This window comes from Zasmidium cellare (assembly GCF_010093935.1).
Source record: "Zasmidium cellare ATCC 36951 unplaced genomic scaffold M409scaffold_8, whole genome shotgun sequence".
Lineage (NCBI taxonomy): Eukaryota > Fungi > Ascomycota > Dothideomycetes > Mycosphaerellales > Mycosphaerellaceae > Zasmidium > Zasmidium cellare.
The window spans coordinates 552,661-578,678 of NW_022986952.1; the positions used below are offsets into that span (position 1 = coordinate 552,661).

Sequence of the window (26,018 nt, forward strand, 5' to 3'; positions counted from 1 at the left end):
CGATGCGCTTGCCTCTTGCAGCGATCGTCCATTTTGCGTCTTTCATCATATCTACCTGCGAACAGTACCTCATCCCATCTCACCACGCCGCCAAGCCTGCTGCTGCACTGCTGCCATGCCCTAGTGCCCGACGTCCTGATCATGCGAGTCATAACTTGCAGGAGCGGACCGCGAAAGACTAATTTCTGAAACGTTCTTTCCACATCCGGATCCACCGAGCTGCCCGAACGTGACACTTCATCGACCAGGATGACCCATGCATGCGGGGCCCAACTCTCAACCGCGAACAAGACCTCTGCCCGTCGCGTACCGGACGTCACGTCACGTCCTCCGCGACCACCAGCTCTGCACCAAACCTGCAGCGTCGATGAAACGCAACGTCTTCTCGCACCTATATCAGCTGCACCTCGTCCTGCGTCGCTGGGCTGATCGCCTCCATCCTCACTCCCAACATCTCCCTCTCGCACGGCACTCTGAAACGCGAACAGCAGATCGCGTCGCGTCATCAGTCTCGTCTCCGATACCGACCTCACGCGAATCCTCCCACATCGCGCTTGGGCGACCGGGCTCCCTCTGCTTGCGGCCATTCATCGGCCTGCTCGGACCTCACCATTTCCCGGTTTGCAGCTTTGCGCAAGGTGCGGAGGGCGGTATTGTTCAGTGCAGTCCTATTTTGCTGCCTGGTGTGCCAGTGCAGAGCAGTAGGCGCTTCAACCGCAGCGTCAGCAGCTTTGACAGGCGGCGATAGGTTTGTTGCTTGCTCTCCGATCTCTGCTAAGGATAGGGTGTCCTGGCTGTTGGGCTGTCTGCGAGATTGTCCCGCTACGGACGTTGTCCAAGACGTGTTCGACCATCTTTTGAGAGAATCGTATTGACCTGTCGGTGGTGCGTTGTAATCATGGCCTTGGTTGCGTCGAATGCATGGGCAGAATCTTTCCAACCGATCCCAGAAAACGAAGACCAGCATGAACAGAACGAGAAGTCCCATCAACAATGGGATGGCAATCTTGACGCCAAGAGACACCGATTGATCGACTACTGACATTCTCAAGGGATCCAAGTCGTGAAGGCTGTGGTGAAGGAACGTTACTTGGACGACACGCTGTTGAAGTATACGAGCATGAGCTTTCCTTGGAGTGATCAGCACGGCCACGATGCTGTGTCTTCGTACCTGCTAAACCTCAATGCATCTGCGCATGACGTGCCGCACTACATTCTGCACACGGCCGTTGTTCATATTGTTTGCTACAGTGTCACAGGTACCACGATTCGCGGCCCCAATGTCTGCCAATTCCGTCCAGATGGTATCGTACAGGCGAACGACTGCGGCAAGTACAACGAAATACACAAAGTCTCTCTGTCTCCAAGCTATCTGCCCAAAGAAGCATTGCTGTGTCCGAACAACAGCTCATAGCAGTCTGTGAGATACTTCAAGCTTGATCGCAAAGCCCTGTCTTCTCCCAATCAGTCCCTCAAAGGTCAGTCATTCGCACCATACCCCTCGATTGCATGCCTCCTAGACCGAAGCTCCTCACCTCACAGACCGACTCCTTGTGAAGCTGTCACTTTCCAATGGCGACACGGGCGATGGTCGATACGATTCGTGGTCGACGACAGGCAAAATCTCATCTTCATCAATCACCTCAGGCCTTCGCCTCTGAGGTTTGATAGGCGACACCGGCGTCATCAGAGGTGTGAAAGGCGCTGGCGTCGATGGAAGTTCGCGGTCCCGACCAGGTTCTGGCACCGGTCTCCTATTGACCGCTCGCGGTGGAATGGGGGGTGCAGCCGGCGACCTTCCTCTCGCAACTCCCTGACCAACCTGACCTCGTTGACTACTCTCATTCAACGCGACCAGCGTCCCAGCACTCCAATGCGAATCCCTCTCTCCCTGATTGATCAAAGTCGGTCCCGTCGCCCAGCTCAACTCCGGCTCTCGCACCACCGGCTTCTCCGCTTCTTCCTCAACCTCCCTCTCCCCACCCTTCCCCACCCCTTGCCTCCGTCGCCGCGACCACGTCAACCATACAAGCACCACAATCACAACCGCAATCACCACGCCCAGGACGACAATCGCGATGAACAGCGGCGACATCGTTGACCGCTCCTCCGCCTTTGGTGCTGCTGAAGCTGAAGTTCGAATGAGTGCTTCGGTCGTCGTAGAGCGTGGGGACCATGTTGGCGAGTGTGTTGCGTGAGTGCTGGAAGGGTGTGCGCTTATAGGCCAGCCGTACTTTACTGTCGGTTTGGAGGCGGTCGTTGATGGTGCGTAGGAATAGTGAATGCTTGTTGTAGATGGGACCATTCTGGCGATGGAGGAGGGCGATCCGTGGTTGTCCAGGGTAGAGGTATCGTAAAGAAAGGGCAAGTCTCCAGCCATTTGCACAGGGGTCGTCACGTCTGGATTCGAGTTTGAGAGTAGCATTTGGTTCGCAATCGCCGTGGTATATCTTGTCTCGATGGGTTGACGAATTGTAGAGTCTCTCCCCCATCTTTCACCTTCCCGGTCCGCACAACCCCTCAAGGATCCTCGGCATTACAGCAACAGCAACAGCAACGATGACACAGGACTCACCCTGCTGCGCTTCGCCTAACGTTGCAAAAGCGTCGTACGGAACTGCGTATCCTTGTCTCAGAGCCTTGGTCTGGGGTTGTACGGATTGGGTGTACTGGGCAAATCATGTTGCCTTGGTGTTACTCTAAGAGGATTCAAGTGATAAGGTGAAGAGAGAAGCAGAGAGAAACGGCAGAGTGAGCCGGGAGATACCGATGCTTCAGTGGAAGATGCAGGAGTCATTAGCCATACGGTACCTAGATCAACCATCCCTCCCATAACCCAACTCCCCCTCCAACCCATCCATAATCACCGTCATAGCCTTCACAATCTCTCCCTCGACATCCCTATCCAACATCTGGCGTCCCGAGGGCCTGAAACATCCCACTCTACGACGACGACCATCATCCTTATCCTTCCCACCAGCAGCAACAACATCGTCAAAACTCCGACTACCCCTCAACTTCCTCGCACCCACCTCCTCTCCCTCCAACTCAAACGCCTTGCGCATCTTCCTCAGTTCCTCTTCTCCTACACTCCCCCGCCAACTCCCTGAGCCGGATGAAGTTTGCCGTCGAACCGTTTCGATGGCGTGTCTTCGTCGTTTTGACTCGTGGCTTAGACGATCTCTCAATGGATAGGACGAGGGAGATACGCCTGGTGTCATTGCCCTTCGTATCCCAGACTCTGGGACAGGACTCGGTATTTCCGCGAAATCAGCGGGTCGAGGATCCGAGAAGGGATCCTCGAGTCCACTGAAATGCGTGCCGAAGTCATCGTCGTCGCTTGAGATAGCTGGGAGGAGTTCAGTCTCCTCTGTTGGACTACCCGGAAGTTCTGGCAGGTTTCGTACAGGGATTGGGTTTTCTTCGTTCTTGTCCAGGGCTCGTTGCTTCAGGATCGCGCCGTAGCTTGGTTGTGGGTCGGTGGTGAAGCTCGTTTCTGAAAGGCCGGTCAGGGGTTTGTGAGGGTAGAGGGGCTTTGTGTTGTAGTCGCGCTTGTGCTTTCTGTTCTTCGTTGATGGTGATGGCGACTGCTCTTCGTCTTGTTGGTGCTTCTGGCGTCGAGATCTTAGTCTGATGATGAGCCAGATGAGGATGAAGAGCAAAACAGCCGCGAACGGAACCGAAACCCCAACTGCGACTTTCTGAGGAACCGTCTTCTCCTTTGCCGTAGCCTCAGGGGTCGACGAAGGGCTCAGCGAAGAGGTCGATGAGACAACCGTCTCATCAAGACCCAGCATATGGGATTGTGAGTCCGTCGGAAATATAGCCTGTTGCTCTGTGGCCGGTACCGAATGTTCATCGACCTTAACAGAGGGCATCCATTGCGGCAACCAGAACGAGACAAAGACACTTTTCCGATCTCCAGCCATATTTCTAAGCCAGTCTGGTTGGTCACCTCTGAAGACTTGTTCTGCTTGCTGCCGTATAGTTCCCTCGCAGTCGTGGGCATTGCTGTGTTCTTTGCCTCCACGCAGTTGTCGTAGACGCTTGCTCTGGAGGGCAATGGTTAGTTGAGAACGTGGATCTGCAGTACAACTGAGTCGCTCACGGAATCGCGGTGGATGTCCATGATTCGAGAATGTCAGCGGAGAAGACTGGCTCCTCGTAGACGTAGTATGTAAAGTACGGCACATTATCGGTCGGCGTTGGACTTGGTGTAGAAGTTGATGCTAGTGCCGTACCTTCCGTGGTGGATGTGGTTTTGAGAGTGGGTATGGTGAAGATAATATGGCCTGGAACCGACTTTCCGGAATATGTTGTCGTCGAGCCGTGAGTTGTGCTCGTTTCGGTCGTAGTTGGTACCTGAACACCGCCCTCAACAGCATTGCAAAGCGGAGGGCCACACAACTTGAAAGATGAACTCGATGAAGCCATGGCCTTGCACCAACTCGATGACTGAAGAGTGATACTTGAACAGTCAGTCTTATGACTTTCGATCAAAGCGTGGCAGGAGCGTGGGAGGGGCGGCAGACCACAGACCGTGAGCTTGCATGGTCGCTGGCGACTAGCCATGCAAAGACCCGGCGTGTGCGACTTCGTGTTCTTGTTTTGATGGCGCAGTACAGTGCAGTGTATTGGTCCGCATCTGCAGAGCATCAAACCACAGCAGCTTGCCAGTTAGTACTCAATGTAGTGTGCGCAGATGTCGTGGTATTGACCGCGTTCATATTGTCGGAGAAATAGCTCAATGTGGCAACGATCTCGTTGTGTCTGCGAAAAAGCGGCCTCAGTGTAACCAGTAGTACTGCAAAGGCAACGCGTACTGAAGGTGTGGCCGAAGATACAGCCGTAAGTAGAGACTTGTGTGATTATTTTGGCGACAAAGCCAATGTTATCTGTTGCTAACGGTAGCTTGGGAAGGCAACTGTACTCCGGCATCGATCACGAACTCGCCAGTGCCAAGCTTGGATGCAGGAGAGCCTTCGAGCTCAACACTATGATGGTGCATCGGACTTCTTCCACTTGTTGCGGCCCGGGAGATACTGTCCAACTCTGGTAGTTGGGACGGCGTCGGCCGGAGCAGTCCACCAGGAGAAGAAGTGAACGCACCAGACTTCTCACTCCGATGGCCCACAGTTGCATGTAGTGTGGCAGGCTCGAGCAAGTGAGGGCTTTTCGTATCGCGATCGGTTGACGGCTGTCCTTGGGCTTGACTGATTTCCAGCAGAGCCCTGTCGCGAGCTGGACGGATCCTCTTGTAATAAACAATAAGCCCACATATCATGGCGAACAGAACGATGACGACGGACACTGAGATAGCTGCAGTCTGCCCTGGAGTCACGATTGGAGCCGCGGGTCTACCTGTTTCGTCGCTTAGGCTCACGACAGATGTTGATGTCGGCCATGGGCTCGTGGTACTGAAAGAGTTCATTGGGGTCAATGTCGAGCCAGCTTGCGTGCTGTTGAAATCGCTCGCCGATGTCGCACCGGCGCCCACAAGAACGGATGTCCCGGACGGATGAGGTAGTGTAAGAACGAATTCGTAGTATTGATAGTACACCACTGAAGTCGTATACATGGGCAAGGAGACAGAGGCATAGTAGGCCTTGACATCCGAGGGCATTTGCGCTATCCAACTTGGGGTAACGTCTTACGTAGGCAGTGCTGTGACGAGGGTGCTCTCCCAGGAGCCGTCAAAGCCAGAAGGCTTCGCGACAAGGGCGGCGGTGAACCAGCTGGCGAATGTTGCTAGGCTTACTCGAGTCAGCCATCTACAGATACAAAGACATGAAGCAACGTACGGTGTTGTCCGCCAGGCCATCTCAAGAGGCCCAAATCCAATAGCGCCGTCAGTAATCGTACTCCTCGTGGCTTGCATGTATAATGCTATTGTCGCATCCCCTTGCTCAGAGGATTGGATGGACGTTGAATATGTTGCACAGCCGAAGGTTGAAGAGGATGGGGTACAAGCTATAGTGACATAGGTTGTTGTGTAAGTCACGGTGACAGCATGGCTATCTGACACCACTGGAGCCATAGTGAATTGATTGAGGGTGGAGAAGGCAGTACTTGAAAGAAATGAAGCTTTAAAGAACGCATACCAATTCGAGGTGTGACATACATGTCATATCTTGTGGGCGCAGCAAAGCTTTGCTTTTGTGCTCACAGTACCAGCACCAATCTGGTATATCCGGCAGATTTAGTCGTGCAGAGGTGACAAGTAGCCAATCGTGCTACTCTAGGCAACGCACTCTGAGAAGCTCTGGTGTTGAGCATCGTACCAGGTCGAGCGGAGGCCTTGTATCGGCACAACCACAGTGCTCACCCGAGCAGTCCAGAACGTCGAGGATCAATGCTTCCCGCATCTGAAGGCCACAGTCGACATCGTGTCATCAAGTATTCGGTTGCCTTCGACGGTCACATGTCGTCCCATCCGCTATGTCAACGTTCTCGAATCAGATCAGCTCGGACGAGGAAAAGGCTTTCGAAAGCACTGTGCCAGTATTACCCGGCTCGTATTGTTGATGAACATGGCCGGCTTGACGCTGTCGCGATGGTCGAAGACTCAATGTCGATGGAGTGAGGTCGATGGCACATGCGAAGGTGGAAGCGGCCCGTAAGCACAGGCCTCTACGCCAGTGAGATAAGCTTTAACTCTATCGTCGAGCTGCCTGAGGGTCGCTTCGTCGTCACTTCAAAGTCCAGCATCCAACACCAAGCAACACCCACTCAACAACCACACGCAACCAACCATGGACCAATCTCGAGCGATCAACGCCCTCGCACCCTTCATCGCCCTCGCCAAATCCGCCAACTCACCTCGTGCCGCCGCCGATCTCGTCACACAGGCAACCTCAGCAGCAAACACATACGTCTTCTCGGAACTCCTGCAACAGCCGAACGTCCAAGCACTCGCCGGACACGAGCAATATGGCAACTTCCACACCCTCCTTCAGATCTTTGCCTGGGGCACGTGGGAGAGCTACAAATGTCAGTCATCCATTCCACCAACCCCACCAACCCACTTGCTAACGTATATCCAGCGACCAGCGGTCTCCCCCAACTAAGCGACGCCCAAGCCCTCAAACTCCGCTTCCTCTCCCTCCTCACCATCGCCTCAGAGAAGACCGCCTCCTCGAACCTCAGCTATGCCTCCCTCTGCTCCCGCCTCAACCTCGAATCTCCGATCGACCTCGAACATCTCATCACGCAAGCAATCTACAACGACCTCATAACCGGGACTCTCAATCCCGCCTCCCAAACTGTAATCATTACATCCGTCGCACCACTACGCGACCCTGCTCCAGGAAGCGTACAGGCGATGATCGCCGAGCTCAACGCCTGGAGCGGACGCTGCGATTCCGTGCTCTCAGACCTGGAGGCGGAGATCAAGAAAGTCAAGAGCGAGGCTGAGAGGCGTGCGAAGCGAGAGTACAGGGCAGACAAGCAGATCAGGGCTGTGACGGATGATGGAAAGTCTAGCGCTGCTGCCGGAGGAGCGCTGGCGGGGGGCAGGACCGGGTTGGGCTCGAGAGGGGCTACGAAGAGAGAGCAGGCAGATGATGACGACGATGATGATATGATGGACGTGGATGAGCCTGGTCGGACGGCTGGGGGTGGGCGGAAGAAGAGCTCAGGCAGCGGTGGCATGTTCGGCCGATTGAAGCGGTGAAGTAGGAAGGACACCGTTGACATATGAACAATCACCAAGAAGAGCAAGGTGGATCACCTCATGGCTTGCCTGTTGCCTGCCAAACACCGAGGTACGCTTAGCATCCGCGAACGCAGAGGGCCCGTGGAGTGGCCTCAGTTTATAGAAAGACGGGGCACATCCCACGATCACGCAGAAACGAAGCTCAAGACATAGCTCATGCTCAATTCAGAGACAGTCATACGACTATCATAGCTCTTCTTCTATCTTTTGATGCCCACTGACACTCACCAGCCCAATCTCAGACCAGTCCAGTCCCTTCCCCAGCGCTGCATTGTACGCTTCCTGCTGAATAGCAAGTCTGAGCTCTTCCTCGTCCAGTACTTCATAATCCTCTTCTGGGGAGTCGACAAGCTCTGGTGTCGTGCTATTGTCCCGTGAGAGACGCCCGTAGTATTCATTCCGTCCACCTCTGCTACTACTCGCAGTTGCCCGCGCACCTTGTGATGCTTGCTTGAATGCCAGTGACTTTTGGCGATGGGAGTCAGTCATTCGTGTCTGCCATTCGTTGATCTGTCGTGTCGGAGATACAGGCTTGTCATCAGCAATTGGAGATTGATCCGCTCTTTTCTCTTCACGCCGATCTTGACTCTGTCGTGTCGATGGTCTGCTAGCGTGATCGGCGCTGCGTCGTGAGTGTGCCGTAGATGGCCGTCTGCTGTTGGAACCATTTCGTGGCGGCGAGTAGTGGTCGATGTCTAGTGGAGGCCAGAAGTCACCCTGGGCTTCGACTTTCCGGCGTTTGGCGGTGACCTCATCATTCTCCTCTTCGCTCGTCCGTCGACGGGAACCAGGTCGAGTCGAAGGATTTCGAGAAGACTTGGGAGGCTCTTCGCGAGGACTAGCTTCCTCGTAGTCTTGAGTGTCTTGATCAAAGCGACTTTCGTCGGGTTTGGGGTGTGCTACGTCGTCGATTCTATCGTTGTAGTGCTGCAGCATCAGCTGGTCGTGGCTGAAAGTGGGCGGCCGAGCGCCGTAGATATGACCAAAGAGGTATTCCATTGACTGCTTCGAATTCCAGCCCTTGTGATCGACGGTACATGGATATATGTCCTTGGGTTTGAATGCTTCGATCAACATACAGAGTTCACTGTACGATGAGTGCCGTGAATATGGGAAGGTGATCCTGCTGGGTAGCTCTGACGCGGGATCCGTGCCACTGAGCCTTTTTGCTGGTGCCATACTCTGCTTAATCTTTGCGGCCGCTTTGGCGAGGGCTGGGACAAGCTTGTCCAGAGGTATGTCATCCATGTCTGTATCGTCTTGATCTTGTTGTGAGTAGCCGTTCTGATCCGCCCCGAACTCTGTGCCATCTAGAGAAATCTTCTGTCGAGCATCGCCCATGGCATCTGTGAGCATCTTCCTCACGCTCGCAAGAAGCTGCGGTTGGCATTTGAGCTTGGCGGAACACAGCTCCATCAAGTCGGCGAACATGCCGAGGTCATCGATTTCCAGCTCGTTTTGTTGATTGAGATCGCCGTGTCCTCCCCCAGCTCCGGCCTCACACATATCTTGTCCTGTTGGATTTTAGCACGACATGTACGAAAAGGAAGTCCGCGACGAGGTTTTGTAGAGCCGATGTTAGACCACAACCTGGCCAGTAACATCGCGAGACCAAAGAAAATAAGATGAAGGTATCCTTCGGGGATGTCTCCCTTTCTAGAAGTTCAATGGCACTTACCATTGTATCGTGAAATGATTGGCGTGATACGCACGAATCCTGGATCTGTTAGTGCCATTTGAAAAGATTAGTTCACGTCTCACTCACGTTTGTTCCAAATACTGCACCCAGTGCCTTTCTCGCAGCTGTGAATCCGGCATTGCTCTCTGCTGAGACATCCCTTTTGGAAGTGGTTACCGCAATTCGCTCCAATCAGCTTGAAGGCTTCTGGAGCGCGAGATTCCTTGTTGTACAGCAGGGAAGTGTACAAGGCATAGCGGTAGTCGTCGACGTGGATCTGCGACTGGAGAAAGGTAGAAAGAGCTTGCCAAACTTCCTCGTATCCGAACGTCCATGCATCGACATAGAACAAGGTGTCTGGAGGATATTTAGACACATGCCGTAAAAGTTCCATGGTACCGCTCGCTGTGGAGGGAAACTGAACGTAGGGGTCAAGCTTTGATGCAAATGTCGTGTCCAGATACACGTTGTCGAGCTGTTTCAGCGGCGGCTGATCGCTCGACGCAACGTAGGGAAGAAGAATAGGGTTCCGTAATAGTGAATCGACCCACCAAGCTTCGGAACGAATGTCGCCCGTGTATAGGACGGCTTTGCTCTCATCCTCTATCAGAAACATGACAGCGCCGACACAATGGTTTGCGTCGAACAATGTGACCCTGATCTTTCGTCCGGGTACAAGCTCAAGCACAGTCGGGGTCTCCAGGGGAATGGGCTTCAAAAGCTTTCTCAAATGCTTGTAGGTTTGCACGCGCCTTTCGAGTATACCTTTGGAGAAATTCATCCGATGCTAGGGACAATCAGCTCATGTCGACGGTAGACTCATTCATGTTGCTCACAGGATACTTCTCCAAACGCAGCAGAATTTCACGAGTGGCTGGAGAGCAGTAGATGAAAGGCGACTTGCACGAGTCGAGACCGATGAGATGATCTGAGTGAACATGGCTGAGAAAGTAGGCGTGGGCGGGTTTGGTGGACGGCGTCTTGCGAAAATGGTCGATCCGGATATCAGGGAACTCTGCTACGATCCCGTCGAAGGTCGACATTGTTGCGTCTCATTTCCCGCACGAGTTGGTGCTGTCGTTGTCTGAAAAAGAGGCGGTGTTGAAGTCGAGACGAAGGAGGTGAGGTGACGCGACCTTTGACTTTCGGTAGTGCAGCCGAGCTCAGCGCTAGGGAACGGTTGCACGTGACTTGACCGGACACGATGATATTCTCGGCGACTCGATGTCTCTTTCACTTGCTCATATCAACATTCACTCTCGTCCATGCTCAACCACAACATGCCATACATGGCGTACAGCGTCTGTGCACATCGGAACGTGGAAGTCGGATATGATTTACCCGCAGCGATCTACGCAGAACCCCCTCTCAAAACTGCAAAACGTCATTGATGGGCAAAATGGTACCAGAAAGAAGGTAAGGTTTAATCGATGTGCGACCGGCCTTTGAATCTGCCGCAGAACATATATATGTAGCATCAGAGCCTCATATCTCTAAAGCCTCAATATATGAGCACCATTCAAAATGAGGTTGTCCACTTTGACAACGTTTCTAGCCTTCCTTGCGGCCCATGCAGATGGACAGATATATACTGGACCTCGGGACCCACGCATTGAAACGGCTTTGACACTGGATGTTCCCACGAATGGAGTCAGTACCACGCCAGATGGACGTTTATTCCTTGTACTCGCTCGAGTCGATGGCTCAAAAGGAGCCCAAGTCGTCGAGTACAATACTACATCCAAGACTATGACACCTTACCCCAACGAGGAATGGAACTCGTACTCGGAGGGTAAGGATCCAGCAACGCATCTTGTGCGCATAAACTCGCAGAGGGTCGGTCCAGATGGGAAGCTCTATTTGGTCGATGTTGGCTCTCCTGCTTTCGGCGAACCTGTCATACTTCCGCTCGGCCCAAAGCTGGTACAAGTTGACCCAAATACGAACGAAGTCTCGCGTATATACCATATGGGAAACTCCACTTTCTCGAACAGTCTGCTGGACGATGTACGCTTCAATCCGAAGACTGGCCTAGCATATCTCACAGACGCTGGAGAGCCGGGTCTTATAGTGCTCGATCTGGCCAGTGGTATTTCCAGACGTGTCCTAAACACCGATGTCAGCACTCAAGGAGCCACACCTGTTTCAGCGGAAGGGACATACCTACTCTCGGCCTCAGGAGGCTTCCAATACGTTTACGCAGATCAGCTCGAGGTTTCTCCCGATGCAAAATGGTTCTACTTCCAACCAGCCAATGGAGGGATGAGCAGACTCGAAACGAAGTGGCTAGATCAGGCGTACTACAACTCTTCGCTCGCTGGAGAGCAACTGGCCGGGTACGTGGAGCCATTCGCGTTGACACCATCCACGGGCGGAACTGCCATCGACGCTCATGGGAACATCTACGTGAGTGACACTGATAGCCAACGTATCATCACGGTTGCACCGAACGGAACCAAGACAGTCTTGGTCCAAGATCCACGGCTGCTCTGGATCGACGCCATGTGGATTGCTGGCACGAAGCTGTGGATGCCTGCCGCACAACTCAACCGAGGGACGCCCTTTGGAAATGGGAAGAGCAACGTCACGAAGCCGTTGTACGCTTTCACGATCGATATTGGCGTCGGGCCTTCTCCTATCGACCACGCGTGATATGTACAAGCTCAACAAGCGCTGTGTTTCAAGTAAGCTCTAGTGAAAGCATTAATTTGAGCTACAGCGTGTGTTGATCCCCTGTCCCGTGCTTCTCTCCATGTGTGCAAGTAATCCAAACGCTGAAAACAGTTCCCAGGGTATAAAGCAAAGTCATCAATGTAAAGAAAGCCCCAAACGCCTGTCGCAGCCCATGCGCTCTCGAAATGCTGCGCGCCCGGAACGAAAGCAATGTAATCAACCCATCTCCTTCACTTCCCCTTCCATTCCCCATCTATACAGCTACTTCAGACCTCTCTTGCCATTCTTCGACGCCTTGGTACGAGGGCTCAAGACACGAAACTCCTTCGCGATGTCATCGACTAGAAAAGGGGGACGGTGTTAGCCAAGGGCCTCACACAGCGGTGCGGTTCATCACACTTACCATCGTCCACATCGAAACCCTGAAAACCCTCGACTCCTCCAATCTCGCGAGCGAGATCGTCAGCGCTCTCAAAGCATTCGATGAGCCTGCCCGGATTCGACACCTCGCGCAGGCTTGGGTGGTCGTTTCCCTCGGTCCGCTTCGTGACGATCTCGCCCTTCTCGAGTGTGATGTGGAGACTAGCGATGAGGAACTCCAGCGCATCGGGGTCGTTGCGCGAAAGTCTCTCGCGCGCGCGGCGGATGTCATGGCTCGAGAAGATATGGAAGGTGAGGGAGCGGAGGCCGGTGTATCCGCCAAGGGGGCCGCGCAAGGAGGCGTGGACCTCGCGCTTGAGGCCAATCGTGCCGGAGACGCCTGGTTTCGTTAGCACATTGCACGGCGTGATGGTGAGGACCACAACTTACGTCTGGCGTCTTTGCCTGGTGTGTTGCTGTTGGTGCCGACGGCGATCGAGAAGTTCGTCTTCGCGAAGTGGATGGGGAGAACCTCGTTGCGGATCTCTTTGTCAACTTGAGCAATGACCGGAATTGGCAGGTTGGCCAGCATCTGTGCATCTTCGTACACCAAGTCGAGAGCGAGGCCGTACACCATGTCGCGCATTTCTGCTGGCAGCTTCTTGAAATGGCAAATGGGTGGTGTGGTTGCTGCTTGCGCAGCGGCGGTGAAGGTTGCCGGACAACGGCGAGAGGCGCGAAGGCCTTGACGTGTGACTCTCATGGTAGAGGCCTCAGGGGTGGTGGTGGTGGTGGTGGTGGTGGTGGTTGCAGCTGGGTGACCAGCAGCGCGACGTGCTGCTCTCATGTCGCGAGCCTCAGAGGTGGTGGTGTATTGCTGCGACATGGCGGCGTTTGCAGAAGAAGAGATCGGCGTGGTCGAACGGAGCTGGCACAGCAACAACAACGAAGACTTCGATGAGAAGTTGGTGTTTGACGTCGGTGTTTGATGTCGCAGAAGTGCACGGTTGAAGAAGCGGACTGACTATGTGCGGGTAGACGACGGCTTGAACGAGCACACGAAACACGTTTGTGCTCTCCGAGCTCCGAACACTCACTCAACTTTGCCTGCCCGTGAAGCTTGGCACGCCATCCCTGACGATGGATCGTTCCCCTGGAAACAACATCCGCAACCACAACAGCTACGACAGGCTCTGAGATCTACTTCTGCTCCAGCAGCCACTTAAAGGCCTTCACAGAATCATCCATGAACTTCTGGCTCGCTTTCATCTGCGGGAACAGACTCCAAAAGCCATGCGGCACGCCAGGATACACCTCCACCCGCGTCTTAACGCCCTCCTCCCTCAACACCCGGTCATAAACCAACGCCTCATCCCTCAAAGGATCAGCGCCACAGATCTGGAGGTACTGGGGCGGCAGGCCTTTGTGCCCAGACTTCCACAACAGCGGGCTCATCAGGGGGCCTTTCCGATCGTCCTCATTGGGCACGTAGTTATTCATGAGCAGATCGCAGGCCTTGCGGGAGAGGATCGCGGCGAACTCGAGCTGGTCCCACGACTGCAGGTCCTTGCGATACTTCTCAGGATACGCGGAGGAATTGAGCACAGCCGGGATCTTGAGGAGACACCCAGTGATCTTGGGCGTCAATTTGTCATCGAGCCATTGGTGGGAGACTACGGCTGCGAGGTTTCCTCCAGCAGATGTGCCGCCGATTATGAAGCCTTTGGATGGGTCGGCGCCGAGGGCGCTGGCGTTCTCTGCAGCCTTTGAACGAGTCGATCAGCGAGGGTCAGACAAAGACCCACAAAATCGTTGAACATACCCATTTCGTCGCATCATAGCAATCGTCATGAGCCGCAGGATATGTAAACTCCGGCCCCATGCGATAATCGACATTGACAGCCGTCAATCCAAAATCAGTCACCAGTCTTCCAATGAGAGGCTGCTCATCGTCCAGACCTCCAATACACCAGCCTCCGCCGTGATACATGACGGCCAACGGACTGCCCCCAGCAGGCGCCTTCTCGGGGCTGTGGATTCTGACCGTGATCTTGTGGCCATCTCTCATGGAGATTTGGCGTTCTTCTTCTTTGACGCCGGGTGGTGTAGGCGACAGATTTGCCTGGGCTTTCGCATCGGATATGAACTTCCTCAGTGAGGGGATGTCCGGGAATTGGCCGACATCTGGGGCTCCATTTGGGAGGCTTTTGACAACCTGGAAACATCAAGGTGAGTGGATGTTCTTGAAATCGCGGCCGTTATCCTCTGAAGAATTGATCTTCGACTTCGACATCACCCATCAGCAGAAAATGCACACCCTCCGAACTCACCTCGTCCCATTCCTTACTAATCGTCGCGAATGACGGCCAGGTCGAAGGATTGCTGATGTCTGTCATGGTCGGATCCGTTAACCTCGGTAGAAGCTTCAGCGTGTCGAGTCGTTCAAAGAGTGGGTAACGAGCAGCCCAACGGATGCGGTCGAGGGTCCTTATATATGTGTCAATGTCCTATGTCCGCTTCCTCCAGGAATTCCATCCAGCTTGCTCATTGAATAACCGGAGACGGATGCCGGCGGTTGTATCAGCCGCCTGCCCTTGAAGGCTCTCGCTAGTAGGATTGAAGGTAAGTTCAATCCACGAGCTCTTCTCCACGGGCGAAGCTACCACGTTGACCCAGTTGCTTTACGAAAAGCTCGGCTCCGAAAATTGCTCGAAGTGCTGTCAATCCAACTTCTCTGCCCGAATCAAGACAAAACATGTGAACAACGTGAGCAAGGCTGATTGGGATGTTAGCATACAGTCAGCCTTAGCCAACGTATCGTGCAGAGACGAGTGAGGCTGACTATGACCTCGCTTCTCTTCGCGAGGCTGACTTGTTTCGTCTCGAGACGAGAAGACGTGCATTATCAATGAAGCAAGGTCTATGTTCCTCCTGCACCAACTCCAAAACGGAGAATGGTCTGCCCTAGTCCCAATGTTCGGCGCCGATCTACATTAGACGTCTACACTCTACTGTGTCCAACCCTCGCCATAGCACTCTCCTTCCACGTCTCGACGTTCCGAGACGACTTCGCCTGCTCGAGCGACAGAGCTACCTCCTTGGCACCACGCGGCTTCATCTCAGCCTCATATGCCGTCACAGCCTCGCTGAGGGACTTGGATCCGGTTGCAGCAGCTTGGATCGCATCGACCAGATCTGAAGCGTCCTTGACGGCATTATTCAGCCCTTGTCCACGATGCGGAAGCATCGAATGTGCAGCATCTCCAGCCAGAGTCACCTTCCCACCAGAATTATCCCATTCCATCGTCGGCGCCCACTGCCGTCCAGGAAAGATAGGAATCACCGCATCATCGCTCACAGCCACGCCAGCCGTCCGGAAAGGCTCACACCACCTCGCCATCCGTTCCTTGAAAAACTTCGTCCTCACAGCAGGATCCTCCAAGTCCTTCGCGTACGGCGGTCCCCACCAAGACGTGTAGTGCTGGAACTTCCACTCCTTGGAGTCCTTTGAATCCGGGGTGTCTAGGACGGCGAGGAGGGCGGAGCCCATGTTCTCTGCGAAACTCAGCTGGACGATGGGGTGGTGGCTTGTCAGGAAACGTGCTTGTTCGTCGGTGTAGCCGCCCCAGGGGAAGTTGATCGTGGTGAGGCCGATCTCTTCTTCTTGAGCTGCGTCGTGACCGACCAGGAACTCGCGGACCTTGGAATTCGAACCGTCGGCGCCGATGAGCATGTTTCCAGTGGCGGTCGTGCCATCTTCGAACGTCACTTTGACTATATCGTCCTTGACCTCGACGCCTTGAACTCTCTTGTTGAACTGCACTTTCATCAGCACCACAACTCCCAACCTGACATTGAACGTGAAGAATAATACCTCAAGATTCAAATCCTCCCCCTCTGACAAAAACTTCCGAAGCTTCTTCCTCGAGACTCGATTGATTTCTTTAGTAGTCACTCTTTTCAGAATCTCGCCCGAAGCACCATGAAAATACGGAATCGGGTCAAACACCTCAACGGAAGGATCCACACGTGGCTCTTTGAACCGAGCTTGAAGATGGGTTGGTAACGGCTTGTACAAGTACTCTGTACCCCAGTGAAGCAACATGCCTTTTGGACGTCAGCGAAATGCGATCGAAAGGGCTTGAGTATGTTGCATACCCCAATCGCGAGGTTTGTGGACGAAGTCGTATTCGTTGTCTCTTTCGAAGACCGTGTAATTAATGCCATGTTTCTTCAGACCAGTGGCGATGAGCAGTCCACAATTGCCTGAAAGATGTCAGCTCGTCCGGCAGAACTTCAGTGAGATACACAAGGTACGCACCGCCTCCAATGATCAACACCTTGAACTCTTTATTAGCTGCCATGGTATCGTTGGTACCGCGAGAATATTCATCTGCATGATGGCCAAGAAAACGAGCGCCGAGAACGTTATAATATACCTACATGAGCACCCGCTAAGGAACGCTTACTGCAGTCTGTTAGCTGAACATGCATCGCAGTGAGTAACTCGGTAGCTGACAGAAAGTTAGGGTTGCGAGTGGATTATTGAAGAGGTGACGTCTGCAGAACCATGTCAATCCTCACAACGGAAGTGATACAGGGCTAGCAAGATGTAGCACATTCAACGTAAGCATTGCATTTGTTCATCCATTACAATCAAAGCGAAGGACGCATAGGTATCTCGGCGCCAATGGGAATCTTCGAAACAAAACAAGCAGCAGCAACCACGCAGGGCTAAAACACAAATCCGACTTCAAGGAGAACGCCCTTCTTCAAGCAGAACGCCTTTCTTCTCAAGGGGAACGCCCTTCGACATTCCGTTGCTCTCAAGCTTACGCGCCTTCCGACTTTCGCTTCTTCTTCTTGTCTTTCTTCTTGTCGGTCGCAGGAGTGGATTCAGCCTGAGGAGTCTCTTCGACGGGTTCGGGAGCGGCAGCTTGATCTGCCTTGTTTGGACGGCCACGCTTCTTCTTTCCACCCTGGTCCTCGCTCGCGGTCGCGGGTTCTTTGCGCTTCTTCGCTGGAGCAGAGGCTGGAGTAGGCTCAGGTTCAACTGGATCAGCGCCTGCTTTGATCTTCTTCGGTCCGCTCTTGGCAGTCTTCTTCGCGGCGGCTGGAGTAGCAGGCTCAGCCTTGGGCTTGACCACAGGTGCTGGCTTGGCTGGAACCTCTTCCTCGTCCTCATCATCCTCGCTTGAATCATCGTCCGAGCTGTCGTCGTCGTCGTCGTCGTCCTCCTCCTCCTCCTCCTCTGGATCAGCAGCAGCCACGACTGTCTGTGGTGGAGGGGCAGTGATCTCATCGTCATCTTCGGCGGCAGCGTCTTCGTCTTCGACCTGACCACCGGCCGCCTTGTACACCTTGACGGCATCGTTGTAGGCCTTCATCTCGTTCTGGTATGCCGCACGGTACGGAGCCTGAAGCTGTGGAGTCATGGCATTCCATCGCTCAGTTGCAAGCTTGGAGATATCGCCTGCCTTTCCGCCCTCAGCGGTGGGGCCTCGTGCATTGATCTCCGCCGAGATCTTTGGTCTCTGCTCTTGCAGGAAGCGGAAGTAGGCCGTCAAGGGACGCTTCGGCGCATTCGGATCGCGAGGCTTGTACTGACGCTTCTTCTTCGTGCCATCCGGATTGAGCTGTGGGTTCGGCGTGGCATTTCCGTTCTGCAGGATTGCTTGCTGGGCGATCTGGGCGACGTTGTTCAGGTTCATGAGCGGCTGCATGAGATAGCCCACGTCGAGCGAGCTGCCCTCCTCGAGCACGGCATTTGTGTGTGCGACATAGGCCTTGACGGCGGTGTCGATGGCACCGCTAAGGCCAACGAATGCGTTGGTGAGCTGTTGAGGTCAGTCAGGTGTTTTTGCATGTCGTCGGCGATATTTCGCGACGCGTCTGGGCGCGTGGTGGATGGAAGGAAGCTTGGGCGGAGAGCTACTCACGGCGTTCCTCGTCGCGATGAACTTGTTCTTGTCCACGACGACGGAGATTTTCTCCAGCGGATACGGCGGCGGCGCCATGTTCGCAGGCGGCGGGGGCCCATGAGGCGGTGGCGGTGGTGGGTAATTCATCCTCGCGGTATTGTGAGACCACCTTTTGGTGATATTGGGGATGCGATGGGTTGGTGGGTGATGATGGTGGATTAATGAAATGGGAGGCTGGTGCGAGCGAATTTGCGCACAGGAGTTGCGCGGGATGGCCCGTCCTCAACAGAGCTTCCCCCAACTTTGAACAGCTCCCACCGCTGTCAATCAGAACACTCAACCAACACAAACCCGACCCAAGACTCCAATTCAACACAGATCATCCCGTCTAAGGAGTGCATATTCTCCATATCATGGAAGACAATTCGTCGTCTTCACACAGATGCGCCCCCTTCCTTCACTGTGTCGACATTCATCGATCAATTTCCTTGTCCATTGAAAGTTTGATTAACACCACCAATTCGTTCAAAGCCTCTCCTGACCTTGAGGTCACCCATGTCGTCAATAATCCATTGGGTATATCCAGACGTCGGTTCCCTCATGCTCACGTGGAATAGGCTTTTGGGGTCCTCGTCCTCTGCCCTCTGGCCTATCTTCGATCTGGACAGTCAATTGATATGAGGGAGTTCTGACAGTGCCTCGCTATGTGCTGCTTCCGCTCAGCATGTGATAGTCTTATTAGCTACACTCGTTACACAGCATTTCCCGCAACCCCCTTGCCCTCCCTTGAATCGTGGTCTCCGTCGCATGACTTTTCTCTATCCGCGGAAACGTAGCACCAGCCGCATGGCATCCAGACATTTCCATCACAATCCACATCACTCCAGACCCACCCCACTATCAGCAAAGCCTTCGATAGCTAGAAGCCTCGCAGATGCTTGTCTTTCTCATAGGCCTTAACCTCCTGGGCAGTCGGCCTCCTCTCTGGACCATCTCCACCCCGAATGGGATCTTGACCTTCTCTCCTCACAAGCTTGAATCGGTGGCGAGCTCGAACGTGTCCCGGTGGATCGATCCGCTCCTTGTCAACCACATCGTAGAGACCATCGTATCTGAAGCCCTTGATCGGGGCCCATGGAGAGTTGAGGTTATGGCTGCGGATCAAGCGTACGGGCTTCTTGCCAACACTGTTGATCATTCGCTTCGTCGCCTCTGTGGTCTGTCCGTCTTTACTGTCCGTGCCGCAGTAAAGCACCCACTCTCCATGATCCTCGTCATCATTATACTCATGTCCACCGGACATGATACAGGAGTAGGCACCCTCCCCCTCGTCAATGCTGCCGCCGGCAATGCCCGCTTGGGTACTCGCATGCGCCCCATCTCGCAAGCAAGTGAGCTGAGTCGGCCACCATTGTCCGTTCAGCAGCTTTCCGTTTCCGTATTTAAGGGTGTCAGGCCTGGGATATCCTTCGAGCAGACTGTCAGAACTGCGGTCATTCTTGTCCTTGTCCTTGCCTGTCTTGGGCTTGCCACAGTTGATTCCACGCATCAAGTCCGTCTCAAAGTCCTCTCTGCACCACTTATTGTACAGTTCTTCCGCATCTGCCTTGATGTCAAAAGGCCATGAGACTCCGCGATCGTACTTTCCGTCAAATATTTGCGGAAGACCATTCTCATTGTCCAGTATCCGAGTGTTCCGAAGGCCTTGCTTCGTGACTTGAGTGAATGCAATCTTATGCAACCGGTCACGGGCTTCGTTGAACACGGCTTGTAGGCCGCTTCGCTGGTCTTGTGCCTTCCTAATCTGATTCTTGAGTCCGTTCAGCAGCGGGTCAGCTTCAGCATCTTGCTTGTCCCTAATTCCTGTGACCTTCAGTTTCCTATACCATTCGGGTGGCTGTCGAAGTTCCGAAGGTCCATCGGGAGATTTTGGTGTTGCAGGCGATGAGGTCGAGATGCTGGCCTTCTTCTTGATAGGGCGTCTGTCGTCGCTAAAGCCAGAATCCGGTGCCGTCCTCTTGGGGCTTTGGACATTCTCCTCCACGCTTCCCTTTCTACTGGGTACCGGCAACGAAGCGGTATCCCTTCGTGCCTGAGTGGGGGCATCTTTCTGACGTGGCTGCTTCCTTGCGTTCCATGCGGACAGTGGATCTGCAGAGCTAGAACAATTCTTTCTTGCGGCAGCCAGCTCTTGCTCTGCTTCTATAAGCCGAGCCTTTACAGCAGCTCGCTCGTTCGCTTGCTTGTCGCTTGTGTCGTTCACTTTCGGCTCTCGCTTAACAGTTATCACATCTTCATCTTCCTCAGTCTTCTCCTTCTTCACGCCAATGTCAGCTCCATTGGCGCCGCTGTCTCTGCGAGAGCTCTCGGAGACTTCTCCTTCGTCAGCGACTTCGCCTTCTTCCGGGGCTGTTTGCTGCAGTTGTCGCTGTCTGTCCTCGCGAGTCTTTTGATACTCCTCTATCTTCTTCCGCATTTCTTGACGACCTTGCTCGCGTGCGACGTTTTGAGCGGCGTCAAACTCTTCCTTCGATTGCACGTTGCCCATGATGAGATCTTGCCAGTGGGTTCGGCTAAGCAGCAGTTGCAAGAATGAATAGACGTAGGGCGTCTTCTCAATGCCGTGAGAGGTAAGGAAGTACTGGCTTGTGACTTTTGATTCGAATGTTTCAGTGAGCTCTAGCAATCTTTGTTTGACTTGCAGATTCGCTCCGAAGTTGTCTCAGAGCCGGGGGGCCTCCAGCCCGGGCAAACTTGTGTTCCAGCAACCCTCTGAGTTGAAGCTTGCGAGCGTAGTAATCCAAGTTGCAGGCTTCAGTGTAGTGTGGTCAGTTCACTTCTTTGTTTGCTGGGACGGCTAAGAATAGAGTGAAGCCGTAACAACAGTGAGTAAGTTGTTGTCGATTCCGTAGAGGCCGCCAGAGGTTCGTCAAGGAACGTGTCTTGATCTTGTGTTTGTTGCTTATATGTTTCTCGTATGATGTGCAAGCAAAGAGTTGGCTTTACTTCTGCAGCAGCACCTATAGGGAAGGAACGTCCCTAACAGGCAGGATCGCGACGCGCTCGCGACGCGACAACGGCATGTGATAGTCGAAGTCCTTCAGTCCCTCGTGGCACTTGTGTTACGAGGCATTGCTCCAGTGAAGCATTGCCGCCGTTCGAAGTGTTGTGATTTTTCTTAACTACTTTAGTTTCGACTGTAGAGTAGAGAACTTGGTGCTACGAACTAGTGAAGTTCACTTATATACCCTACTAGAACTCTAAATACTAGCGTTTTCTATTCAAGTTAGCGCCTCCATGTCGGCAAAACCAACCAATCATGATGTTTTAGAGGGATAGACAGAACATCCTTCGTTGAGATACAGAGGTGTGAACCAATCTAGTCACATTGGACGCAGACGATTCTTTGCTTCCGTGGAATTTCTGCTTGAGGATTGGTCCCTCACTATTGGCCTTAGTCTTGGGTCCAAACTCTGCTTCAGTCTCCAGCTCACTTATAGGCTCACAAGGTCATCGAAAGAGGCCCCAGAGTAGACCTTTAGTGAAGACGCCTGATAGCAGATGAATTCGAAGCGGGTTATCGAACATGTTTTCCCTTGCTCACATCAAGCACGAACCTAGCAACGGCATCTTGACCTTCCCTTCTAGTCGTTGCTTCCGTATGCAAAGCCCCAATTACGTCTTTTCGCTGTGTTGGCAAACCTATCTCATGGCTCAGTCGCTCAACCTTGTCTGCTTCGCCTGGAGGAACAACTTCATCTCGAGTGGCTGGAAGGATGAGGACTTGTGGCTTTCGACGGCAGGTAGCAATTGTCTGGAGAGCTGCAATATTGTCCCAGTGATTCCACAAGAATGGCCATAGGTAGCGATAAGGGAGCCATTTCTGCGGATAGAGCGCGATTAGCATGCTCTTAATCCCGGAAAAGGGTGTTTCTAGCACCAGACCGGTGACAGGAGGGTCTTCCGGGGCTTGATCCTTCAGATATGTGGCTGCTGCTGTAGCCGCAACACCAGCTCCAATGCTCTGACCCCACAGGACCAATTCAAGGTTAGATGACGGCTTGCTGAAAGTGGTCGATATCCAATTCAGGAGAGCCTGTGCGTCGAGTTCGATGCCACGCTGCGAAGCTCGGCCGGATGACTTCCAGTACCCGCGATAGGAGAGCGCGACTAATGAGTACCGAGTGTCTTGCTCGGGGACGGCTTGCCGAGCATGAATAGCCTTCAGGACGTTGCTCAGTAGTGGGAGTCTTGGTGGCAAAGAACTGCCGTTGCCTTGGAAGTAGCATATCACGACATGTTTCTTCGGCATAACAGCTCTAGCCTGGCGATCAGAATCTGGTATCTGCCCAACGCACAAGGCGATTCTCGTCCCATCCAGTGACTTGATGTGTCTGTGTTCCCACTCCACTGGTTTGCAGACAGTTGTATAGTCCTCCATCTTCTCGGACCTGGCAAAAGGCGGCATGTAAGGCATGTAGATGATCTTGTCCTGGAAGAGGACAGTCATCACGCACTTGTATCCCCATAATGTCAACAGTAAGCTGGTAAATACAGCTGGAGGGACGAGGATTGACGGCAGCGCGTCCGTGAAGAATATTCGTCTTGACTGGAATTCCAGCGGGTTTCTCAAGCCATTCGATCGTCTGGGGTGAAAGGTCCACGAGCAGTGAGGCCGAGGTCGGAAGAGACACAGTGCTCGAAAGGAAAGGGCTTGAATCTTCAAGGTGGCATACTCGCATGAGATGTGGCCAGTATGGACCGGCCTGCAGATGGCAATGCGCATATCTCCATCATGTTGGTTGTTTCACGATCATGTTTGTCGTGACGAGATCCAAGCGCGAATAGCACAGAGCAGAAGATGATGACGATGTGGGGGCGGAAATTGCTCGCGAAACTTTTGGAGGGACATTGACTCAGGCTCGACTCTCTTCTCTTACACCCACCTCACACAAACACAATGGCTGCCTCAGAAAGATCACCGCCGTTTCTTGCGGCTATTGATCTATCCGGCTATACTGGGCTGTCCCAGATCGAAAGCTCCAAGGAACTGGCCTACGCCGGCGGCATCGCAGCCAATGTCACTCCCGCCAACATCGATACAGCGTTCACTCTGCTCAAAGACACCGTCGCAAGATATTGGACCTACCTCGACGTCTCTAGCATCGAGTCGCAGCAAGATGTCATTGATCTGCTGGACGCGGGCGCCGCCAAAGTATTCGTGAGCAGTCAGCAAGCCGCTTCTCTGAAGAACGTCCCTGGATTAGATCAGGGTCGTATAGTCTACCACCCTACTGCTTCAGTCGGCGATGCAGAACACGCGCTCGAGGGAACTACATTTGGTCTCTTCTTGCACAAGGTCAACAGCATCCACGCTGTCAGTGTCATTCTGCAGCAACTGGGAAAGAACCGACCTCCGGTCTTTGCAACGAAGGACGATATCACTGAGCAAGAAGCGGTAGAACTCTGCCAACAGGATGCTGTACCTATAATACCTGCCGAACGGCTCACAGTGGAAGCTCAGCCAGAGCCAGGACAAATCCGAATCGCATCTCTTCTCCTCGCCAACACCAAGAGCGATCGACCGGACGGACTGTTTACAACGCTTGTGACAGATGAGCGAGGTGTTGCGTTGGGCCTTGTGTACAGCAATGAAGAGAGTGTTGCAGAGAGTTTAAGATGTGGCAGAGGCGTATACCACAGCAGAAAGAGAGGGTTGTGGAGGAAGGGAGATACAAGCGGAGACTGGCAGCAGCTGGTGCGAATAGAGGCAGACTGTGATCAAGACTGTCTCTGCTTCATTGTCAGACAACAAGGTCATGGCTTCTGTCACCTGCAAACGGCGACATGCTTCGGCCAGTACAGAGGACTGTCCAAGCTGCAGAAGACTTTGCAAAGTCGGAAACGCTCTGCTCCTGAAGGCTCCTACACGGCACGCTTGTTCAATGATCCGAAGATGTTGAATGCCAAGGTCATGGAGGAGGCGGCTGAGCTGTGCGAGGCCGAGTCCAAGGAGGACATCGCGGCAGAAGCCGCAGATGTGCTCTACTTTGCTCTTACCAAGGCTACGGCCGCCGGCGTTTCCCTCGAAGATATTGAGCGAAATCTCGATGCCAAGAGTGTAAAGGTCAAGCGAAGGAAAGGAGACGCCAAAGGCCCGTACGCTGAGAAGTTTGGCGTCAACGGCGGATCCAATGGCGTCACCAAGGAAGAGATCAAGGAGGCAGAATCAAAACCCAAGAGTAAAGATGACCCTGCTGGCTTGAACAAGGACGGCCGAATCCAGATGCATCGATATATTACCGCCGAAGAGGATCCAGCAACGATTCAGGAGGCCCTCAAACGGCCCTCGCAACGCTCAACCGAGAAGATTATGGGCATTGTAAATCCAATCATCAAAGACATCCGGGAGCGAGGAGATCAGGCTCTGCTGGAGTATACCCACAAGTTCGAGAAGGCCACCTCGCTCACGTCCCCGGTCCTCAAGGCGCCTTTCCCTGCCAGTTTGATGCAGCTTCCCCAAGAGACCATCGAAGCCATCGATATTTCATTCGAGAACATTCGCAAGTTCCATGCTGCGCAGAAAGAAGAGAAGCCTCTCGAGGTAGAGACGATGCCTGGTGTTGTTTGCTCTCGTTTTGTTCGACCAATCGAGAGTGTAGGATTGTACGTACCAGGCGGCACAGCAGTGCTCCCGTCAACGGCAATGATGCTTGGAGTCCCTGCTATGGTTGCTGGATGCAAGAACATAGTCATTGCGTCACCACCTCGCTCGGATGGACGATTGACACCGGAGATCGTTTACGTAGCCCACAAAGTCGGAGCCGAAAGCATTGTTCTCGCCGGTGGTGGACAGGCTATTGCTGCAATGGCATACGGCACCGAAAACGTCAGCAAAGTAGACAAGATCCTCGGTCCCGGCAATCAATTCGTCACTGCAGCGAAGATGATTGTGAGTAACGATACGTCTGCTAATGTCAGCATTGATATGCCTGCCGGGCCATCAGAAGTGTTGGTCATTGCCGACAAGACGGCAAATCCGGCGTTTGTTGCATCCGACCTACTGTCACAAGCAGAACACGGCGTTGACTCTCAGGTCGTATGCATCGCGGTTGATCTGAACGATGCGCAGTTGCAGGCTATCGACGACGAACTTCACAAGCAAGCTATGGCTTTGCCTCGAGTCGACATGGTCAGGGGCGCCATCGAGCACTCCGTTACCCTCGTAGTCAAGGACATTGAGGAAGCGATGCGTTTGAGTAACCAGTATGCCCCCGAGCACTTGATCCTGCAAGTGGCAGATCCGGTTGGTGTCCGCGAGATGGTGCAGAATGCTGGCTCAGTCTTCCTGGGCGAATGGACACCAGAGAGTGTCGGAGACTATTCCGCTGGAGTGAATCACAGCCTGCCAACCTACGGCTATGCTAAGCAATACTCTGGTGTCAACCTAGCCTCATACGTGAAGCACATCACCAGCTCCAACTTGACAGCTGAAGGCTTGAAGAATGTCGGCACTGCCGTGATGCGTTTGGCAGCAGTCGAAGAGTTGCACGCCCACGAACGTGCCGTGCGTATTCGACTTGATCACATGGCCAAGACCAGCGCAGCATCTTGATTCGATCGACAACGTGCTAAATGAAGCTAAGACATTTGAAACACGAGAAACGCAAGC

General features: G+C 53.6%; 13 protein-coding genes across 13 annotated transcripts; 3 read left to right on the top strand and 10 right to left on the bottom strand.

Annotated features, from left to right (window-relative positions):
- Positions 1 to 1,531: 1,531 nt before the first annotated feature.
- Positions 1,532 to 2,095, bottom strand: M409DRAFT_19748 (uncharacterized protein; the record flags this gene model as incomplete). Its single annotated transcript, XM_033805074.1, has 1 exon — positions 1,532 to 2,095. One exon carries the CDS (start codon positions 2,093 to 2,095, stop codon positions 1,532 to 1,534), a length of 564 nt encoding a protein of 187 aa, XP_033671032.1.
- A 721-nt stretch (positions 2,096 to 2,816) lies between these two features.
- M409DRAFT_19749 (uncharacterized protein) lies at positions 2,817 to 4,434 on the bottom strand (the record flags this gene model as incomplete). Its single annotated transcript, XM_033805075.1, has 2 exons — positions 2,817 to 4,050; positions 4,109 to 4,434. 2 exons carry the CDS (start codon positions 4,432 to 4,434, stop codon positions 2,817 to 2,819), a joined length of 1,560 nt encoding a protein of 519 aa, XP_033671033.1.
- Positions 4,435 to 4,891: 457 nt separating this feature from the next.
- M409DRAFT_51900 (uncharacterized protein) lies at positions 4,892 to 6,037 on the bottom strand (the record flags this gene model as incomplete). The annotated part of the gene is made up of 2 exons (XM_033811930.1): positions 4,892 to 5,636; positions 5,802 to 6,037. The coding sequence occupies 2 exons, from the start codon at positions 6,035 to 6,037 to the stop codon at positions 4,892 to 4,894; spliced, it is 981 nt and encodes a 326-aa protein (XP_033671034.1).
- Positions 6,038 to 6,752: 715 nt separating this feature from the next.
- M409DRAFT_51901 (uncharacterized protein) lies at positions 6,753 to 7,583 on the top strand (the record flags this gene model as incomplete). Its single annotated transcript, XM_033811931.1, has 3 exons — positions 6,753 to 6,990; positions 7,044 to 7,418; positions 7,483 to 7,583. The coding sequence occupies 3 exons, from the start codon at positions 6,753 to 6,755 to the stop codon at positions 7,581 to 7,583; spliced, it is 714 nt and encodes a 237-aa protein (XP_033671035.1).
- A 317-nt stretch (positions 7,584 to 7,900) lies between these two features.
- On the bottom strand, positions 7,901 to 10,435 carry M409DRAFT_64497 (uncharacterized protein; the record flags this gene model as incomplete). The annotated part of the gene is made up of 5 exons (XM_033816110.1): positions 7,901 to 8,046; positions 8,302 to 9,228; positions 9,393 to 9,431; positions 9,480 to 10,179; positions 10,229 to 10,435. 5 exons carry the CDS (start codon positions 10,433 to 10,435, stop codon positions 7,901 to 7,903), a joined length of 2,019 nt encoding a protein of 672 aa, XP_033671036.1.
- A 481-nt stretch (positions 10,436 to 10,916) lies between these two features.
- M409DRAFT_19754 (uncharacterized protein) lies at positions 10,917 to 12,044 on the top strand (the record flags this gene model as incomplete). Its single annotated transcript, XM_033805076.1, has 1 exon — positions 10,917 to 12,044. One exon carries the CDS (start codon positions 10,917 to 10,919, stop codon positions 12,042 to 12,044), a length of 1,128 nt encoding a protein of 375 aa, XP_033671037.1.
- Positions 12,045 to 12,326: 282 nt separating this feature from the next.
- Positions 12,327 to 13,311, bottom strand: M409DRAFT_19755 (uncharacterized protein; the record flags this gene model as incomplete). The annotated part of the gene is made up of 3 exons (XM_033805077.1): positions 12,327 to 12,406; positions 12,469 to 12,825; positions 12,876 to 13,311. 3 exons carry the CDS (start codon positions 13,309 to 13,311, stop codon positions 12,327 to 12,329), a joined length of 873 nt encoding a protein of 290 aa, XP_033671038.1.
- Positions 13,312 to 13,625: 314 nt separating this feature from the next.
- Positions 13,626 to 14,493, bottom strand: M409DRAFT_35989 (uncharacterized protein; the record flags this gene model as incomplete). The annotated part of the gene is made up of 2 exons (XM_033810482.1): positions 13,626 to 14,180; positions 14,227 to 14,493. 2 exons carry the CDS (start codon positions 14,491 to 14,493, stop codon positions 13,626 to 13,628), a joined length of 822 nt encoding a protein of 273 aa, XP_033671039.1.
- A 933-nt stretch (positions 14,494 to 15,426) lies between these two features.
- On the bottom strand, positions 15,427 to 16,789 carry M409DRAFT_19757 (uncharacterized protein; the record flags this gene model as incomplete). Its single annotated transcript, XM_033805078.1, has 4 exons — positions 15,427 to 16,242; positions 16,300 to 16,532; positions 16,584 to 16,691; positions 16,747 to 16,789. The coding sequence occupies 4 exons, from the start codon at positions 16,787 to 16,789 to the stop codon at positions 15,427 to 15,429; spliced, it is 1,200 nt and encodes a 399-aa protein (XP_033671040.1).
- A 468-nt stretch (positions 16,790 to 17,257) lies between these two features.
- Positions 17,258 to 18,442, bottom strand: M409DRAFT_19758 (uncharacterized protein; the record flags this gene model as incomplete). The annotated part of the gene is made up of 2 exons (XM_033805079.1): positions 17,258 to 18,262; positions 18,365 to 18,442. The coding sequence occupies 2 exons, from the start codon at positions 18,440 to 18,442 to the stop codon at positions 17,258 to 17,260; spliced, it is 1,083 nt and encodes a 360-aa protein (XP_033671041.1).
- Positions 18,443 to 19,265: 823 nt separating this feature from the next.
- M409DRAFT_51907 (uncharacterized protein) lies at positions 19,266 to 20,894 on the bottom strand (the record flags this gene model as incomplete). The annotated part of the gene is made up of 1 exon (XM_033811932.1): positions 19,266 to 20,894. The coding sequence occupies one exon, from the start codon at positions 20,892 to 20,894 to the stop codon at positions 19,266 to 19,268; it is 1,629 nt and encodes a 542-aa protein (XP_033671042.1).
- A 1,029-nt stretch (positions 20,895 to 21,923) lies between these two features.
- M409DRAFT_64500 (uncharacterized protein) lies at positions 21,924 to 22,856 on the bottom strand (the record flags this gene model as incomplete). The annotated part of the gene is made up of 1 exon (XM_033816111.1): positions 21,924 to 22,856. One exon carries the CDS (start codon positions 22,854 to 22,856, stop codon positions 21,924 to 21,926), a length of 933 nt encoding a protein of 310 aa, XP_033671043.1.
- A 450-nt stretch (positions 22,857 to 23,306) lies between these two features.
- M409DRAFT_51909 (uncharacterized protein) lies at positions 23,307 to 25,961 on the top strand (the record flags this gene model as incomplete). The annotated part of the gene is made up of 1 exon (XM_033811933.1): positions 23,307 to 25,961. One exon carries the CDS (start codon positions 23,307 to 23,309, stop codon positions 25,959 to 25,961), a length of 2,655 nt encoding a protein of 884 aa, XP_033671044.1.
- Positions 25,962 to 26,018: the final 57 nt, after the last annotated feature.